The 21,044-nt window shown below is 40.9% G+C and overlaps 1 protein-coding gene across 1 annotated transcript in view; it reads right to left on the bottom strand.

Moving 5' to 3' along the window:
* Positions 1-5,338: 5,338 nt before the first annotated feature.
* gpd1c (glycerol-3-phosphate dehydrogenase 1c) overlaps positions 5,339-21,044 on the bottom strand; it is a 36,842-nt gene continuing 21,136 nt past the window's right edge. Inside the window, exons 5-8 of the mRNA XM_078235695.1 lie at positions 20,424-20,536; positions 14,917-15,150; positions 13,418-13,524; positions 5,339-8,635 (exon numbers count right to left, since the gene is read on the bottom strand). Of these exons, the coding sequence (XP_078091821.1) occupies positions 8,539-8,635; positions 13,418-13,524; positions 14,917-15,150; positions 20,424-20,536 (551 nt within the window). The 3' untranslated portion in view covers positions 5,339-8,538. The remainder of the gene's footprint in view (positions 8,636-13,417; positions 13,525-14,916; positions 15,151-20,423; positions 20,537-21,044) is intronic.

The following is a 21,044-nucleotide window of genomic DNA, read 5'->3' as shown; positions in this document are numbered from 1 at the left end:
TCTATATATTTATAGTTTCAAGAATTCATTGCACACCTTACTTACTTGGCAGTGTTTCATTTTCTCCAATGGCAGCATTTGGTCTCACTTTATCTATACACACTTGTCACTTTTTCAGAGCATTGTTTTTACATAAACAAGTGCATCAACATTCTGATAATTCTCTAATATACTGTTGAAATATTGTGTCAATTAACAAATCAAAAGTTGTTTAAAACATAATCAAACTGTTTTAAAATTATGGCACAAGCTTTATGCAAAAGGAAGTTTCAGTTCTGACCGAAGGTTACCAAAACAAAATGCTAAGCATTCCTCTCTGTGAAGACACTGCCTGTTAAAAATAGTCTTTCAATCTTTTTTTCTCTGCCATCTATCTCATCCAGCCTTGAATGTCAACATAGTTTCTGCTTCAACCAGTAACCCTGCTGAGTGTTGCTAGCGTTTTTGTTTCTATTTCAAATTTCCAGTATTTTGCTTTTGCTCTTTGCCAAAGGGTTGTGATTAGAATTACTTTTTCCCCATTAAAACTATCAAGTCTTTCTCCTCCCCAAAATTTCTGTTCTTCTGGGACCTGAAGGGCAGTTCTCCATTAACTCAACCAAGAGTTCCCTTGTCATGGACAAGACAACACAGGTCAAGCCCAAGCCTGGCTTACTTATCATCCCCACACATAGACTTTCCCCCAGGGACTAAATGGTTACTGACTAAATGGATATGGACTCGAAATAGGAGCGCTGGCTAATTTTACTTCCCTCCCTACCATCTTTTTAATTTGTTTAAGGGATCCAAGCATCACTGGCAAAGCCAGCATTCATTATGCATTCCTAATTACCCTCAAGAAGATGAGCCACCTTCTTGACCTGCTGTAGTTCATGTACTGTAGGTACACCCACACTGCTGTCAGGGAGGGAGTTTTAGGAGTTTGACCCAGTGACAGTGAAGCAATGGCAATATAGTTCCAAGTAAGAAGTCTCACAACACCAGGTTAAAGTCCAACAGGTTTATTTAGTAGCACAAGCCACTAGCTTTTGGAGTGCTGCTCCTTCATCAGGTGAGTGGAATTTCAGTTCACAAACAGGGCATATAAAGACACAAACTCAATTTACAAAATAATGGTTGGAATGTGAGTCTTTACGGGTAATCAAGTCTTAAAGGTACAGACAATGCGAGTGGAGAGAGGGTTAAGCACAGGTTAAAGAGATGTGTATTGTGTTCAGCCAGGACAGTTAGTGAGATTTTGCAAACCCAGGCAATAGTTCCAAGTCAGGATGGTATGTGACTTAGAGGGGAACTTGCAGGTGATGGTGTTCCCATTCATTTGCTGCCTTGCTAAAGGTTGCAAAAGTTTAGAAGGTGCTGTCCAAGGATCCTTGGGGAATTGCAGTGCATCTTTGTACTGCCACAACATGCCAGTGAAGCAGGGAGTGAATGTTTAAAGGTGGTGGATAGAGTACTGATAAAGCAGCCTGCTTTGCCCTGGATTAGTGTTGTGTCCTGGATTAGTGTCAAGCTACTTGTGTGTTGTTGAAGCTGCACTCATCCAGGCAAGTGGAGAGAGTTACATCACACTCCTAACTTATGCCTTGTCGATGGTGGACAGGCTTTGGGGAATCAGGAGATGAATTATTTTGACCTTAGCCTCTGATCTGCTCCTGTATTGTCGGTATTTATATTGATGGTCCAGTTAAGTTTCTGGTCAATGGATGTTGATGGCAGAAAATGCAGTGATGGTAATGCCATTGAATATCATGGGGAGATGGTTAGAATATTTCTTCTTGCAGATGGTCAATGCCTAGCATTTGGATGGCGCAACTGTTCTGTGCACTTTACCAGCCCAAGCCTAAGCATCCAGGTCTTGCTGCATTTGGACACACACACTACTGTGGACTGAACACTCCGAAATCACCAGCATGCATCCCCATTTCGTGAGATGGTCATTGATGAAGCAGCTGAAGGTAGTTGAGTAGAGGACACTACCCTGCAAAAACACTGAACCTTGATGAGCAGGTTTTTGTTGAATAAATGCCTTAAGAATGCCCAAGTCAAATTGTTGTCTCTCCCCTGTAGACCTCAAATAGGTGGGGGAGTTTGTTGTTGTTGTTGTTAACTTAACTTGAGTTAACAACAACATCCTAGGATCTTTCAGATCCAAATGATTTAGTAGCACATCATCACTACATTCACCCACTAAAGTTATTACGCAAACCCACAGACAATTCTAGGCAATACGGTGTTTTTAAGGAACTGAAATTAACAGTAGACTTGTTTCTCTTCCCTTTTATCAAATCTTTTATTTTGGATTAAATCTTAGCATTATGAGAATGTCTATGTTTATAACTCGAACCCCGAGGGACTGGACTCGGTAAATTAATTTCAGTTAGACTGGAGACTTTAAATGACGATAATCCCATTAGTCTGGGCAAGATTTGATCTCTGGCTCTACAAACAAACACTGTCGATTTACTCAGTCCTCTTGAAGAAAGTATATACAAATCCAGCTGAAATTTATCGTGTCAGCTTTGCAGTCTCCACCTTCATTCGCTTTTTATCATCTGCCAAGTTTATCTAGTGAGCAACTGATCATACAAAACATACAGAAAGCCTGGAAGAAGTTCTGAATATTGGATTCAAAACATTAACTCTGTTTCTTTCTCTACTGATGCCAAAAGACCTGCTGAGTGTTTTCCCCCCAGTATTTTCTGTTTATATGCAAGTCCCAAATTTGCTCCCTAGTTTGTGTTGTCATGTGCCAGGCTAGCAATGCAGGCACTACAAATTAGTCTCAATACTCTTGGGTCAGTGGGGCAGGAAAATGGCAGCACCAGTGCTGGATCTGGAGGTGTACACATATTGTGTAGAGAAAATGCCATGTTCAATAACAGTGCCTCCCCTCCCTAGTTATATCTTTTGACACTCAACTTGAATAATGACCACATGGGCAAGCTATCAGTAGGTCTCTGGGCTTCATCAAAGCCATAATCCAGAAGACCTTGCAAGAGAGGTAGTTGAAAATAAGTTTAAAAGGTTAAGTAGTGCAATATTTTCTTCTCTACCATTTATACAATTATGTTTCTCTCTCAAATCATACAGTTCCTTTCCTGAGGAGATTCTGATGCCCTTTCAGCCTGGTTAAATTGCTCATTTTCCAGCGTCCTTACTTACATCAAGTTCTAGAATCACAGAATCCCTACAATGCAGAAAGAGGCCATCCGGCCCATCAAGTCTGTATCGACTCTCCAAAAGAGCATCCGATGCAGATACGGAGAGAATGTGCAAATTCCACATTAAACAGTTCACCCAAGGCCAGAATCGAACCCGGGTCCCTGGCACTGTGAGGCAGCAATGCTCACCACTGTGCCACCTTTCTGCTTTTCAAGATAGTCATTTCTGAAACAAGTGTAGAAAGATGCTTAAATCTCTATTTTTCCATACCCTGATGCAGCAAGTCACTAACAATGCAGTATATTTGATTTCAAGAAAATGAGGCCTTTTCCCCTCGGATAATTTGATTTGTACACATGCAGTAATACATTAGTCTCAGTGCCAAGGTTTTTCACATCAAATCAAAACGAAAGGGCCAATTGTAAAGATGTGATCCAGTGAGAGTTAATGCAGCACCTCAGGAGGTAGCTGTAACACGATTCTTTCACCAGCCTGTACAAGAAAGATCAGTAAGGAGTCTAAACCACACCAGGTTAAAGTCCAACTGTTGTTAGACTCCTTACTGCGTTTACCCCAGTCCAACGCCGGCATCTCCACACCAAGAAAGATCATGCAGCCAAAAATGACAAATAATTTTCAAATAACTAAATACATAAATCACTTTTCACCTCTGTCCTGTTCAAAATTTACCTCCAGGCTACTAAGCTTCCTCACGGTGATAGTATTGAGCATATCTTTACCCTTTTAATTCTCATTCTTTCTTCCCCTAATGCCTGCCTACAATCAGTTCAACAGAACATTCCCTCCATTTGTTTTTGTTTCCTTTAAATGCTGTTGTCTTTGCTGTACATTTTCAGCATTTTTATTTTCCATCAACTCTGGGCCTGCTATGTACTGCGGAACCCGAGCCACACTGTAAATCTTGCAAATTCCACAGCACCAGCAGACTGTTGCAGACCTCCTTTGCCTCAAAGCGGCTAGTGTTTTGTGATCTGACCTCCCTATGCAAACAAGACGTCTGCTGTTGTAATCTGAAGTGCCAATCTCAAATCGGTGTATCAAACAGAGGGACAGATTTGAACTGGATACGTTTTTGGGTAGATGGGCGATGATGTGAACTTGGTGGGTGGGGGTTTAGGCAGGACGGTGAGAACAAACCTACTTCAGGATATCCTGTGGTGTCTGGAGGTGCACTCCTGTGAGGCAAGCTTTTAAGAAAAAAATCGCTCATTGAGTCTCTTCTGACCCTAGGTATCTTACTCCTTGTCTTCACCTGTGGCATCCTGCTCAAGGCACCAGTTAAATTTACAGTCAGGACCTGAAGGAACTCAGAACCAAACATTCATATTAAAAGAGGAACCCGACAGTTTGGGTCAGGGTTGATCCAACCACCTGGTTTCTGTTGGGTAAACTGGGTTAAAATAGCCTTCAGATCCAATTCAAACACAGTGGTCTGATATTAACTTGAAAGTGGGAGGGAGCTGCTTTTGGCATGAAACCCAGAAGAATGGATCTTCCTCAGGTCCTCAGCCAATCAGATTAAGAGGCAGGAAGACTGGCTGGCTGTCTCTCAGACACAAAGTTCTGTGGCACTGGGCTGCAGCCTGGGAGCAAAGAGCAGCGGGGAAGAGATCAGTCAGTCAGTGACATATTGGGTGTGACTGAGGAAGGGATTGGAAAGAAATTTGGGAGGCTCTGACTGGTGGGAATCATGACTTATTACAGGGGCATTGCTTGATCACAGGTGTGGTACTTAGTTTTGGTGCAGGTAAGCGGGACCACACGTTAAGTGGAAAGATATTTGAGAAGGCACTTACTGGATCCAACAGTCCTCACTTCCCTTTAGCTGTTGGGCTTCCCAGAAAACATGACCGGCCTGTGCAAATTTAAAATGAAAAGCAAATATGAGGCACACCGGCTCATTATAACATTTATATAGCCAATTTTCCGTGAGCAGATTGCTCACACTCAGATCCCACCTCTGTTAAAGCCAGAATTTGCTATGTTGTCCATTGAGAGCCCCTCCCCAAGCCAAACTCATCCTTTTCTTGAGGGCTAAAATTCCTACCAGAAATACCTGCAATGATATTGAGACCTAATTCATTTCCAAACCATTTTAATATAGAGTGAAGTATAAAAGGAGAATAAAGGAGAGAGAATGTATTTTTTTTTGTTTGGTCAGTTGAGTGTCTGACATACAGAAACTCATCACAGATATTTGAAAAGAAATCACCATTTATCAGTCTTGAATTCAAGTTGAGAAAGGTACGTATACAAGCAGAGTTTCTGCTAGTCCAGGACTCACAGCACACCTTGTTTAGCCAAGTCAAGAGCAAGGCAGATGTTTAAAATTTGAAAATTAAGACAGAAAAGGGTTGGAAATCCTTAAATGGTCAACACACACAGCATCTCTGGGGGAAACAGAAGTCACTCAGTTGATTTTTCAGGTCTAAAGTCTCTTAGGGCTGGCAGATAGTCCAAAGGAATGGGATTGTTTTTTTTTAATAAAAGCAACAGTAAAGGTCACAGATCAGTGCCAGAGATGTGCTTGTAAAGGCAAGATACAAAAGCAACCGACTCAAGAAAAGCTTCTTCCCTGCTGCCATCAGATTTTTAAATGGACCTATCTTATATTAAGTTGATCTTTCTTTACACCCTCGCTATGACTGTAACACTATATTCTGCACCCTCTCCTTTCCTTCTCCTCTATGTACTCTATGAACAGTATGTTTAGTCTGTATAGTGCGCAAGAAACAATACTTTTCACTGTATACCAATACATGTGACAATAATAAATCAAATCAAAAATCAAATCAAGTCTCAACTAGAATATGATGAAGGGAAATAGTAATAATTTCCCTCCATTCAAGATAACCCTGAAAACCAGTTCTCTAATTATGACGTTGGCTGGACAGGTAATTGGAAGCTTGCAAGTGGTATGTGATGATGAGAGCAAATTCTAGCTGGTTAAACTCCAGCAGCACCCCACAAACCTTTGGGAGTTTAACCAGCTAGAATTTGCTCTCATCATCACATACCACTTGCAAGCTTCCAATTACTTGTCCAGCCAACGTCATAATTAGAGAACTGGTTTTCAGGGTTATCTTGAATGGAAAGTATCTCAGCATTCAGCCACAGGTCATGGTTCTATTAGTGAATCAAGCTGATCCAATCAACAACGTCTTGGAATCCTGCCTGCCTGTCTGCTTTGATTCAAATATCAATTTATCAATAAGGCTGACCCAGTTTCGAACTTCCAGCAACAGGAAGTCATCTTGCAGCTACCTATGTGCCTATCTAGAAGCCAGTTATAGTAGATACCAGGTGCGGCACAGCCCAGGGCGGCACAGTGCTGCTGCCTCACAGCACTAGGGACCTTGGTTCGATTCCCGGCTTGGGTCACTGTCTTTGTGGGGTTTGCACATTCTCCCCATGTCTGCGTGGGTTTCCTCCGGGTGCTCTGGTTTTCTCCCACAGTCTGAAAGACGTGTTGGTTAGGTGCATTGACCCGAACAGGCACCAGAGTGTAGTGACTAGGGGAATTTCACAGTAACTTCATTACAGTGTTAAAGTAAGCCTTGCTTTGTCCCCAGCCACCAGATAACATCATACCAGCAGCTTTCATCCCAAGTCGCAGTTTCCTTATCACTTATACAATGGACATCTGAAATAGAACCTTTTTTAAATTCATTCTTACACTGTGTGGACGTCACTGGCTGGACCAGCATTAATTGCCTATCCCTAACTGCCCTTCATTTCAGAGGGCATTTGAGAGTCAACCACATTGCTGTGGGTCTGGAGTCACATGTAGGCCAGACCAGATAAGGGCAGCAGATTTCCTTCCCTAAAGGACATCAGTGAATCAGATGCTACACAGCTCATCCCCATTGCCAAAGCCAGGTGCTAACATGAAGTTAGCACAAGAGACATGCACCTTGTGAAATCAAAAGTCCTTTCAGAATGCTCAACATCAGGACAGAACCCATCCTCACTACAAAAGTGACTGCCAGAAATCCATCACGCTGCTTGGTTCTGGATTTTCCAAATAGGCAGGAGTCAGTCTCTGTCACATTCCTAGAAGCTCTGACTTGTAAAGGGGATCTGTTGTTGAAACGTTTCTTACATGCCACAAACCTAACCCCAAATTTGGACTTTGCTGTTGTTGAATAATGCTGAGAAAGTGCAAAGTGCCCCTGTGGCATCTGAAAACAGCCTACCCAGTCTTAAGTTAGCAAGAGCCGTGAGCCACAGCATTGACCTAAAATCAAATGACCAGACAGATGCCCTTTGCATCTTCCAAACAAAAGCCCTCTAGTCATGCAGGCCCGTGATACTGACACGTGGGCACCCACAATCATAGCCCACTGGTTACCCATTGATTCAAAGTAATAGAGCATGCTAGATTAGCAGGCAAGTCTGTCAAGGGCACAAACTGCAAAATAAAGTGCAGCAATACTTTCAGAAATGCCAAGAGGAAAACAAAGAAATAACTTGCATTTAAATAATGCCCTTCATGACTTTGGAAGTATGATTTATAGCCAATTAATTTGTTTTTGAAATGTAATCTCATCCGTAAACATTTTCTAGTGCTGCAATGATGTGTCAGCCCAGTTAATGAACTCCAATCTCTAGACTGGGGCTTGAACCCATGACCTTCTGGTTCAGAAGCGTGAGTCCTACCATTAAGAATAGACACATCATTACCACTTAACAAATCAAGACATAAAGTAACAAAACTACTCTCATCCGAGAAAGTCTATTTGATTCTCACCTGAAGAAATGTTTTTTTTTACTTCTCTGCTAAAACGTAGAATAAGCAAGGTGTGCAATTAATGACAGTAAACATCAACATGCTTGTAATAATAGACAACTATGTCTTAAAATTATGGCTTTTCACAAACCGTATTAAAAATAATATAATTGACATTCTTGGAAAGAAATTGAAAAGATTTGGGCTGTACTCAAGCAACACAATTAGTGGTATCAGACTTTCCATGAATATCTAAATTAACAACACTTACTAAATTAGTGTATGCATAAAACCTTGCCCAAACTTCATGCCAATATGCATGCAAACCATCTTCTATAGTACAGTATTTCCATCATAAATAGGCACTCATTAAGTACATTAAGCCCCTTGCCCACTAAGGCATTTTGAACTGTAAATTCATTCCAGTCCATCTCAATGTTGCAAACGTTAACTGACAATACAATGGGACCTCCATTGAAAGCCAGGCTCACTTACTGATATGACCAATTGATGTCACACAATCTACTTCATAGCTAGACAAGCATGATCTCTTCTAGTTGGTGATCCACACGTGGTTATTAAGTATTAGCCCCATGCAAGAGGAACGCTGCATATAATCCATCATTTTACATGTGTTCTGGGTGACTCTGCAGGCAGGCTATCAATTCTTTCACTGGCTTGTCTTCATAGCAGATCTGATACACTGCCGTGAACAAAGGGAACCTAAAGTAAAAAACATACAAGTTTGTTTCAGGTCAAGAGAGTTGGAGGACAGGGAACTATCTGTTGCTTTAGTAGGAACACACATAACAAAATACATTAATTTACAAATGAACATATTCTGCATGTACTTTTCCAAATTGAATCCAGTCCAGTATAAATAACTCGAGGGGGAAATAAAACCTTAGGAAATAAAAATGATCTGACAGTCATTACGGAGATGGGGGCTGCACGATAACAATTGGGTCCTGAATATCGAAGGTTGTATGACATTCAAGAAGGATAGGATTAAGGATGGCCTTGGTGCAATAGTTTGAGATGAGCTTGGTTCAGGATCTCAGGGTACAGAAACGGTTTGGGGGGAGATGAGGAATAACAGAGGAAAGAAGTCATTAGTAGGAGTGGTCTACAGACCCCCTAACAGTAACCACAATGTAGGACAAAGTATACAAGAAGAAATATTAGGTGCTTGTGATAAACAGACGACAACAATCATGGGTGATTTTAACCTACATATAAACTGGAAAAGTCAGATTAGCAGTAGTAGTCTGGATGAGGAGTTCATATAATGCTCTCAACACAGTTTCTGAGAGCAGCACATGCTGGAACCAACCGCAGAGCAGGTTATTTTAGACTTGGTATTTTGTAATATGATAGGATGAATTAATGACCTCAGAGTAAAGGCACCCCGAGGTAGTAGCAACCACAAGCCAATTTAATTTTATATCCAGTTTGAAAGAAAAAGAGTGAATCTAAGACAAGTATTTTAAATTTAAAGAAGGGCAAACTATATGGGCACAAAAATTGAGCAAGCTGTATTGAACTGGGAAACTAGGCAAGGGGATACATCAATGGAGAAGCTGTGGTAGACATTTAAGGGCATATTTCGGAATAAGTATATTCCTACTATAAAAGTAATTCTAAGGGGAGGACCCACCATCCGTTGTTAACTACAGAAATTAAAGAAACCATCAAACTTAAGGAACACTGAACAAAGATGAGTGGCAAGTCACTTGACTGGCCAGAATACAAAGAACAGCAGAGAATGAATAAAAGGTTAATCAGAGGAAAGAAATTACAGTATGGGAGAAGCTAGCAAAAATGCAAAAATGGACGACAAGAGTTTCTACAGGTATTTAAAAAGGAAAAAAATAAAGTTGTGTTGGTCTTCTAGAGGGCAGTAATGGGGAATTAATAGTAGATAATAAGGAATTAGTGGATGAAATGAACAAATATTTTGCTTCTGTCTTCACTATAGAGGATACAAACACATTCCAGTAATAGTTGTAAACCAAGAGGTAGAAGGGAGAGGAGAACTTAAGTAAAGTTTATTTATAAGTCACAAGCAAGGCTTACTTTAACACTGTAATGAAGTTACTGTGAAATTCCCCAAGTCATTACACTCTGGTGCCTGTTCGGGTCAATGCACCTAACCAACACGTCTTTCAGACTGTGGGAGAAAACCAGAGCACCCGGAGGAAACCCACGCAGACATGGGGAGAATGTGCAAACCCCACAAAGACAGTGACCCAAGCCGGGAATCGAACCAAGGTCCCTAGTGCTGTGAGGCAGCAGCACTGTGCCGCCCTGGGCCGTGCCGAATTTGGTGAAATTACAATCAATAGGGAAGCAGTACTAAGCAAACTGATGGAGCTGCGGGCTAACGAGTCTCTGTGTCCTGATGGACTACATCCTAGGGTCTTAAAAGAGGTGGCTAATGAGGTAGCAGATACATTGATCATAGAGTCTTACAGCACAGAAAGAGGCCTTTCTGCCCATCGTGCTGTACCACCCATCAAACATCTTCTAGTCCCATTTTCCAGCACTTGGTCCGTAGCCATGTATGCCAAGGTGTTTCAAGTGCTCATCCAAATGCTTCTTGAATGTTATGAGAGTTCCAGCCTCTACCATCCTTTCAGGCAGTGAGTTCCACATTCCCACCACCTTCTGGGTGAAAAAGATTTTACTCAAATCCCCTCATCTCCTGCTGCTTATCTTAAATCTATGCTCCCTGGTTGTTGACTCCTCTACTAAGGGGAAATGTTTCTTCCCATCTATGTCCCTCATAATTTTGTACACCTCAATCAGGTACCACCACCACCCCCTCCCCACCCCCAACCCACACCTCCTCAGTCTTCTCTGCTCTAAGGAAAAGAACACTAGCCTAACCAGCCTCTCTTCATAACTGAAACGCTCCAGCCCCGGCAATACCCTGGTGAATCTTCTCTGCACCCTTTCTAGTGCAATCACATCCTTCCCATAATGTGTTGAGCAGAACTGTACACGGTACTCAAGCTCCTAACAAGTGTTTTATACAACTCCATCATAAATTCTCTGCTCTTATATTCAAGTATCCCATAAGCCTTCTTAACCACCTTATCTACCTGTTCTTCTGCCGTCAGGGATCTTTGGACATGCACCCCAAGGTCCCTCTGGTTCTCTGTACTTCTTCCTAGCATCCTACCGTCCATTGTGCATTCCCTTGCCTTGTTAGTCCTCCCAAAGTACATCACCTTTCAGGGTTAAATTACCTTTGCCACTGTTCTGCCCATCTGACCAGCCCATTTTTTAATATCTTGTAATCTAAGGCTTTCCTCCTCGCTATTTATCACCCCATCAATTTTCGTGTCGTCTGCAAACTTCCTGATTTCTCCCCCCCAAGATTCACATCTAGATCATTAATCCAAAGTTCTCTCATTTTTGGAAAGGTTCCATTAGACTGCAAAGTAGCAATTATATTCAAGAAGGGAAGGAGGCAGCACACAGGAAACTATAGGCCAGGAAGTTTGAAGCATGTCATGGGAAAGGTGTTAGAATCAATCATTAAGGAGGTTATAGCTGGATACTTAAAGGAACCCTAAGGCAATTGGGAAGATGATTTTGTGAAAGGGAAAATCATGTTAAGCCAACCTATTGGAGTTTTTTGAAGGAGTAACATGTGCTGTCGATAAGAGGGGAACCTGTAGGCATGCCACACTTGGGATTTACAGGAGGCATTTGATAAGGTGCCACATCACAGGTTATTGCAGAAAGTTGAAGCTCACAGTGTAGGGATAACATATTAGCATGGATAGAGGATTGGCTGGCTGACAGAAAACAATTTATACAGCGTGTGAGATGAATGGAGTCCCGCAGGGGTCTGTGCTTGGGTCTCAACTTTTACAATTTACATCAATATCTTAGAGGAGGGAGTGAAGGCATTGTAACTAAATTTAGAGATGACACAAAGATAGATAGGAAAGTATGTTGTGAAGTGGACATAAGGAGGTTGCAGAGGGAAATAGATAGTAGGATGTGTGCGCAAAAATCTGGCAGATGGCATATCATTTCAGAAGTTGTTCATTTTGGCAGGAAGACTAAAAAAGCAGAGTATCACTTAAACAAATTATGACTGCATAATTCTTAGGTGCAGTGGGATCTAGGTGTTCTCATTGCCCTAACCAGCTGAGACTTTACATCGCTGAAGTTTGAGCGAAAAAATCCTTCCTATTCAACTATTTCTTGATACATCAGGTAAAACAGTGATGTCTAAGATTTGATGAAAAGATTTAAAATATGATTCTGAATTTATGAAGAACATTGTCAACAGTAATCAGAAATTTAAATTCTGATTCAATGGCTGAATCTTGCTGCAAAAAATGACAGCATGTTAGCAATGCAGGTCAGTAATGATATGCAAATCACCCTGAAATTTCAGAAGATTAAGAGATACGCTGGAATGTGATGGTTGATTTCTGCTGCTTGCTTTGGGCAAAGAGCATCTGGCTACTAGTGCCCCACTCATTATTTTTTAGGGTTTACTCGATGGAATAATTGTTATTAGAATTCCGATCAACATTTCTGTCCCTAAAATTGAACAATTTAAACTCTGACATTTAATCCAGCTGATGAATTGTTCTGTATGTTTTAAAACGTCAACTCTTTTACATTTTTTCTTACTTTTCCTTTCTATCTCTTTATTTCTCTCTCCTATCCAATCTTTCTTTCTCTTTTTATTTTTATTTTTTGTACCTAATTGCTCTCCTCCTCAGACCTTCCTCAAATTGATTTCTCAATTCTTAACTCTTTTTAATCATGGAATATGTTCCTGCTTTTCATTAAGGTCCCCGGTGCCTTCTTTGTCCTGGCCACATCAATACAATATATCAGTCAGTTTCAAGGGTAGAAGCATCAGAACTGAATGAAGACTCAGAAATGGTGACATTAAGGACAAGCAGCAGCTCACTGCCTCTGGGCAGGGCTGTTCTCCCTGAGGAAGAGACAATTAAGGTGAGATTTAATGAAGATTTTCTAAATCATGAGCGGTCTGGACAGACCTGGTAGAGAGAATCTGTTCTCAATGGTGGAAAGATTGAGAACCAGAGGAAAGGTGGGTGAGTGGGGGTAGGCGAGTTGTTCTTGCAAAATGCCATGAACACAGTGGGCTGAATGGACACCCTTCTGTGCTCTAACAATTTAATGATCCTTTTCAATGGTCTGTGCACAGTAATATTTTACTAGCACTCAAAGAACAGGAAGATCAGTTGAACTGACCTGCCCGTTCTTGACTACATCAGAAGTTGGAGTACTGAGCAGCAATGCAGTATTCCCTCGAGATAGAAAATAACTGGCAGTCAATGTGTTTCAGAGAACATCAAATAAGTCGATCACAGCATGTTTGGTATAGTGACCAGTGACAGCAAATGTGGCTAGAAGTAGCACTAGCACATCCAATGGGGGAAAGGGGGAGAAAAATAAGAGGCACAAGTCTAATACACAAACAAAGAACAAGTAAGCTCAACTTACTTATCCACAATTTTCATCTGTTTGAGAATCTGGTGCACTTCTACTGAAGTCTGAGGTCCTTGGAGTTTCTGGCCATTTAGCATCTCCTGTTCAAGCTGTTCAATAGTCTGCAGAACAAATAAACCCACACATTGTTGTAATGTCATTCTTCATGCAACAAATGAATATTATTGTGTCGATGTATGTTCATCTACACACATTTTCATTAAAAATATATACTTCATATGATATCTACAGAATACAAATTATTTTACTGTTCCACAGCCTTATACACTTTGTAGAACCAAGTTCCATTCCTGGACATGAGAACAAAAATCAAGGCTGTCAACCAGTGCAGTACTGAGGGAGTGCTGCACTATCAGAGGTGCCATATTTCAAATGAGACATGAAACCAGCCAATGCCTTCTCAGATCTGATAGCACAATTTCAAGTTATCCCCAGTGTCCTGCTGCATACTTTTTCCTCAACCAACATTATAAAAACAGATCTGATCATTATCACATTGCTATTTATGGGAGCTTTCTGTATGTTAAAAAAGTGGCTATACTTCAAGAGTACTTTATTGGCTGTAGCTCAAATGGCTGTGAAATACACTATATAAAAACATAGTTCTGTAGAGTTTATTCATTTATTAGTCACAAGTAGGCCTACATTAACACTGCAAAGAAGTTACTGTGAGAATCCCCTGGTCACCACACTCCGGCACCCGTTCGGGTACACTGAGGGAGAATTTAGCGTGGCCAATGCATCTAAACAGCACGTCTTTTGGACTGTAGGAGGAAACCGGAGCACCCAGAGGAAACCCACGCATACACGGGGAGAACGTGCAGACTCCGCACAGACAGTGACCCAAGCCGGGAATTGAAGCCCGATCCCTGGCGCTGTGAGGCAGCAGTGCCAACCATTGTGCCACCGTGCCGCCCTAAGGGTCATATGCACTCAAAATTCTTTCTCTCTCCACGGATGCAGCCAGACCTGCTGAGTTTATCCAGCATTTTCTGTTTTTTTATTTTATATAAAAGTGAATATAAACAGTAATTCAGGATGAATAAGCTACAAATATTTAAACCTGTTTTACAAATCTTCTTCCACAGACCTCTCCTTCTGAAGGTGTCAATTTTAAATGACGTACCATTTTACCATCACTGGTATCTTGCTTAATTAGCCATTCTTTAATTTGCCTAGAGTCTGTTGAACACTGACAGTGTACTTGACTCTGGGAATGAACACTATTGGTAAACCTATCCACATGCAAACACCTCACACAGGGGTCAGTGTATAACAACTGGCAGAAGGAATCCTGATCAAATGTAGCTCCCCCCCTTAGCCTAAGGTCAAATACCACAGCCTTATTGCCACTCCAACAGAGAGAAACAAGCTCAAAGACTGGGAATCTTCTGTTCTGTAAGATTAATTTACAAGCAGTTATCTGGATCTGCGTGTATTTCTTTCAAAACATGCATTAATAAGAATTCACCGTTAATAAATATCTTCCATACCTTTCCAGTTTTCACAAAAGCTTCTGCAATCTTGCGATTTCGTCCACCGTAGCAAGTTGTAATCACGTCTGCAACGCCACAGCTTTCCAGGAAGGTTGTCTCAGACACTGTTCCTTTGCAAAAGAGTTTGGCAAACGCAATCATCTCCATCAAACCCAGGCGAATCACTGCAGCTTTAGTGTTATCTCCACAGCACAGACCATCACAGAAACCAGCACCAACAGCAACAATGTTCTGTCAAAGAGTGTCAGTGCCATTCTGTGAAGACGATTCAGCTTCCACATTCAAGATAACAATCGTGTTACACAAATTTTATTAACACAAAACAAAACTGCTCCTCACCAGGAGTCAGTTGGAGAAGGTTACATTGATAGGGAGGAGGGAAGGCAATTGAGAAGTTCAAACATAAAGGTGAGAATTTTGTGTGGGATTTTGGGTTGTGGGGAGCCAATGCCGATCAATAAGGGTGTGGGATGTGGATTAACACAATTCGGTGTAGGCCAGCAGTGTAGATGACGCCCTGTGGAATTTTGGGACTGGAGCCAAAGTTAAAAGCTGGAATTGATAAAAACTGGCTAAGATTAAATAAGTGAGGGATGGAAAAAAGTTCTATGCAGTAAAACGGTGGGAAACCAGGACTGAACAGTCATGAAAAAGCTATGTGCAAATGACAGGTTTTGATTAAAGTAAGCCCAAATAACACTCAAGGACTATCTAATCGAATGATGTGCATCTGCAGTTCACATCTACCCACTAGAACAAGGAACAATGCAAAGGGAGGTTGAGATACCATTGGTCAGAGCTATAACTATCATTTCTTGATGAGATAACATGCACAAGTTTTAATTGGACATTATACCCTTATGTATGCATGATGTAACCATAACTATGATTAGATAGAGATAACTCCTATTTTGTTATTGGTATATGCTAATTACTTGTAATCAATGCTGAGTCTTTAATTGCCTATGTATTTCTGAATTTTTCACTCTGAACGCCCTGAATGGACATTCAGGATCCTGTAGTTAGCTATAATAAAGTTCGCCTTGGAACCACTCTGTTACTTTGTTTGGCTACTTGAGGGGAACGATAGTTTTAAAATTCAACAAGAAAACCATCGTAACAGCCCCTAACACCCTGTAAACCCACTTATCTGCCTGACACCAACGGTCAATTTAGCATGGCCAATCTACTTAACCTGCATATCTATGGACCTTTGGAGGAAACCAGAGCACCTGGTGGAAACCCATGTAGACATGGGGAGAATGTGCAAACTCCACACAGACAATGACCCAAGCCGGGAATCGAACCTGGGTCCCTGGCGCTGTGAGGCAGCAGTTCTAACCACTGTGCCACCATGCCGCCCTTACTCCTGACCTATTCTGCTTGAAGTTTAGGGCTCCTTAGGCAGTCCCTCAGGAACAAGGATAGTTGCTTCCACTCTGATTCAGTGGGTTCTGAAATGGCTGATAAGAACAACGTGTGATCTGCCAGTCCCTATTAAATTTTCTATGATTTTATCTGCCATCACCCTTTTGTCCTTCGGGGAGATCTAGGAGGATATCAATCAATTATTGCTTTTACATTAGTGAATAATACTCGTAATATGCTAGTACATGTAAGTCTTTGTTTGGTATCTTATGAACAGTTTACACAATTATTGTGAACTTGTTTTTTTAAAAATAGCCTATTTAGTATTTGTGCTATCTTACCTAATTAAAAAAGCAACGCCTAAACTTTAACCCTACATTCTGCACTCTCTCATTTCCTTCCCTATTTACAATATGCTTTGTCTGTATAGTGCGCAAGAAACTGTATACTAATACATGTGGCAATAATAAATCAAATAAAAAAATATAATACATAGTAATATGAATTCATCACCTAATAAAAGGGTTAGTGAAAACAGAGTTCCTGAAAATAAAAAGTAGCCCTTGAAAAAATTAAACCAGCAGTTTTCTTCCCCTCAAAAAAAGAGCCCTCGAAAAAAAGCTATTTTGAGCCCTGGTGCAGACGTTTAGATAAGTTGCTCCCTAATTTCCTAACTTCTGAAAAGGTTCAAATTGAGGACAGAATGTGAAATTGTTTTGAACACACTAGTTTGCACAAGCCACCAAATGCATTTGCCAAACACATCCTATTCTCCCCCGCATTTTCAGCATTCTGAAGTGAACATTCCCCTCCACATCACCATGGGGCTATTGCTCAGTCAGCCAAAACATCCCCACCCCACAAAACGTTTCCAAGAAGCACAGGAGATGCAACACCTTTCCTTTTACTTCCTCCCTTCTCATCATCCAAGCTTCCAGATACTCCTTCCCAGTGAAATATAAATTTATATGAGATTCATTCAATTTGGTACTGCATTTACTGCTCGCAATGCTGTCTCCTCTACAGTAGGGAAATCAAACACAATGGGTGATCATTTTGTGGAACAACTCTATTCAGTCCACAAGTGTGACCCAGTGCTTCCAGTTGCTTGTTACTTTAACTATTGCTCTCGTTCTGACCTCTTGTGACCTCAACCTCCTGCAGTAATCCACTGAAAATCAAGGTATGCTCAAAAAACAGCATCATGTCTTTCAGCCTTTCAACCTGACAGAGTTCAAATTTTTTAAATTGTACCCAGCCCACATTTTGTTCCCTTTTCTTTGACAATTTGGTTTATTATGCTCTTGTTTCTCTCTCTTCTTTGCTTTCTATTTTAGAGAGCTGTTCATGATTTTGCCCTTCACCTCCTCAAGACACATCTTTTGTTTTTTTTTTAAACTTGTCCCATTACCAATCTCTCTCTTCTGTCTCACACCATTGTCCCTCTTGTTTTTTAACCTCTCTTGCCTTCCAACCTATAACAGACCTTTGCTTTTGTTTCCCACCCATTCACTGACTGTGTGATTGTTCAAAACCAGTTAAATTTCGAGCTTCTCCCTGGTCTGATGACAGGGTCATCACCCTGAAATGTTCATTCTTGTTTCTCTCCCCGTAGATGCTGTGTGACCTGCTGAGTATTTACAGCATTTTTTGTTTTTACATGAAAAGGGCACCAAGCCACAGAAAATACTCAAAATATGCAGCAGCTCGGTCTCTATCTGAAAAGAGGAAAGACAGGCTATTGCCGGAATTCTCTCATGCTATACGTCCTACCATCACTGCCAACGAGAACGGAGAATTTGGCACTCGGCCAAATCTCCATTCGTGGCCGCGGGACTGGAGAATCCCAGTTGCTGCTGAAATGGGAGAACCCCAGCCTATATTTCACAAGTATACCCAATTCTAGAAAGGATTTAATCACAACTTCCATTCATCTTGTAAGATGCTGTTTGGGTAAGAGGTTAGGGCCTACATGCAAAATATAGCTAATGGCTTTTCAGATGCTGATGGAGCATTTCCTGCAATCAAAACTTGTTTAAAGATATCTGTACTGACATAAAAATTCAGATTTTGGATCAAAAAATCTCTGTAAGAACAAAAAGATAGTTAAGACGATTGCTGAAAAGTATGCAATTTACATTGCAGTGTCATTTATTTTTCAATAAAACCATTTAATTAGGAAAGTAAATTACCCATTGCTACGTTCAAGAATCTCAAAGCCAAGCCATAGGAGATGACTAAAGGGATGTCATTTCTATGGACTTCCAGAAGGCATTTGATAAAATATCTCACAACAGACCATTAGCCTGACTAGGAAATTAGCTGAGCAGTAGGAAACAGAATGTAGGGATAATAGGCTGGTATTCCAATTGATAGGATGCGATTAATGGTGTCCTACACCATTCTGTATTCAGCATTTTTATTCACAGCTTAGATGATGGGATAGAATATTCATATTTGCTGATGGCACAAAAATTGTCAATGTTGTGAGCAATGTAGAGGGAAGTGTAACATTACAAAGAGGTGTTGAGAGATTAAGTGAATAGACAAAACTGTGGCAAGTTGATTTAAATGCAATTTGAGATCGTGCTCTTTGAATTTAAAAAATAAAGGATAGAACAGGGTTCTTTCTAAATGGTGAAAAGCTACCAAGACTGGGAGTCCAAAGAGACTTGGAGGCCCAGGTACCTGAATTGCTAAAATGTCATGAACAGGTACAAAAACGGAATGCTGTCCTTTACAGCTAGAGGAATAGAGTACGAGAGGGTACAAGTCAAATTTCAGCTATACAAAGCCCTGGTTAGACCACACATGGAATAGTGTGCGAAATTGTAGGCGCCAGATTTTCGGAATGATATATTGGCCTTAGATAGAGTACAGCGTAGATTTACCAGCATAATACCTGGACTCCGGGGGTTAAGTTACTTGGAGAGATTATCAAACTAGGGTTGTATTTCCTGGAATTTAGAAGGTTATGGGGCGATTTGATCCAAGGTTAAGATAGTAAGGGGAACAAATAGTTTCTCTTTATCTACTCAGTTTTGATTGGTTGAGGAGTCAAGGACTGGAGGGCATAGTCTAAAGATTGGAACCAGACCTTTCTGGAGTGCAACACTTCCGCATGCAAAGGGAGATATTTGGGACACTCTCTGTAAATACCAATTGATTCTAAATCAATTGTTAAATTTAAATTCGAGATAGATATATTTCTGTTATCCAAAGATATTAACAGATGTGGAGCAAAGACAGGGTAAATGGAGGTAGGACACGGATCAGCCATGATCTCACTGAATGGATAAAAGAAAATTACTGCGGATGCTGGAATTGGAAACCAAAAGAGAAAATACTGGAAAATCTCAGGTCTGGCAGCATCTGTAAGGAGAGCAAAGGGCTGACGTTTTGAGTCCAGACAACCTTTTGACAAAACTTTGACAAAGGGTCGTCTGGACTCGAAACATCAGCTCTTTTCTCTCCTTACAGATGCTGCCAGACCTGCTGAGATTTTCCAGCATTTTCTCTTTTGATCTCACTGAATGGAACAGGCTCAAATGGCTAACTAGTCCACTCATATTCCTATCTACATTTTTATAGTTTCTGTTTTCCTACAAGAGTGCACTTAAGCTTCCTACACTTGCATAAGCTAATGCAAATACAAAGCATAGTAAACTTTGCATTGTACATCCAGCTAACACCACCTGACTCATTAGGGTACTATTTTGCAGGGTTAACAGGAGCCAGGTGGGGAAAACCTCCTCCTCCAGGTTCCATTAATGCCACAAATTAACTGCTTAATCATCAACAGTCCCCTGGGGTATTGTGGACTTGTCTGGTTTGGATATTAGATTACCGAGTGCACCACTGGGGTTGAACTCTTAGTTCTAAACATCCATCACCAGGTACGTATACTGAAAGTCAGTTCAATTGCAAGACCCAGTTAATCTTCCCCTCAGGGATGGCTAATCACCTGGGCACATGGTGTACAGAAATGAAAAATAGCCATGTCATGCTTTGCTTTCAAGTAGTACTGGTGAGACCCAGCAGCAGAACATTTGGTCACCTACAGATAAATGGGCCAATGTTAGGAGCAGGAAGCTTTAAATTATTTCAAAAAAAATGCCAAACTTCAATTTTCTTACCTTTAGCGCTCCACATAGTTCCACAGTATCTGCATCTTCAACCACACTTATACGAAAATTGGACGTCTGCAAGAGCTCTTTGAAAATGTTTCCATTTTGCATATTTTTGCTGCCTGATTAAAAACATAACTTATTTGAATTGAATTTAAAACGTACTGCCACCGCAAAAGTCACACAACTGGTCACGAACCTGCAAGTACTGAACATTTAATCAGATCACAGAACTCTCCTGCAAATAATAAATTCAGTGTTCCTGTGCAGTTTTTCACAACAATGCGTGACTTAGTGCTGCTGAAAGTACTGCTGAGAGACAGGATACTGTCTTTTGGACAACTGGTAACAGAAAGTTATCAATGCTTCTATTAAAATCACCAAATTTAGCAAACATGACCCGTGTGTTATGCTCCCATCACCATAGAACCCATAGAGGGCAGGATTCTCCAACTTCACCCGCGGCTGGAATTCTCTGGTCCCACTGCTGTGAACAGATTTGGCTGAGCACCAAATTCCTCATTCTCACTGGCAGCGGTAGCAGGGTGTGCAAGACCAGATAATTCCAGCCAGAGTTTTAACACCAAAATCAGGGCTGAAGAGAATTTATTACATTATTTCTTGCATAAA

This window comes from Mustelus asterias, chromosome 2, assembly GCF_964213995.1.
Source record: "Mustelus asterias chromosome 2, sMusAst1.hap1.1, whole genome shotgun sequence".
Classification (NCBI taxonomy): Eukaryota; Metazoa; Chordata; class Chondrichthyes; order Carcharhiniformes; family Triakidae; genus Mustelus; species Mustelus asterias.
The sequence above is the reverse complement of the archived record's forward strand: the minus strand, read 5'-3'. Positions and strand labels throughout refer to the sequence as shown.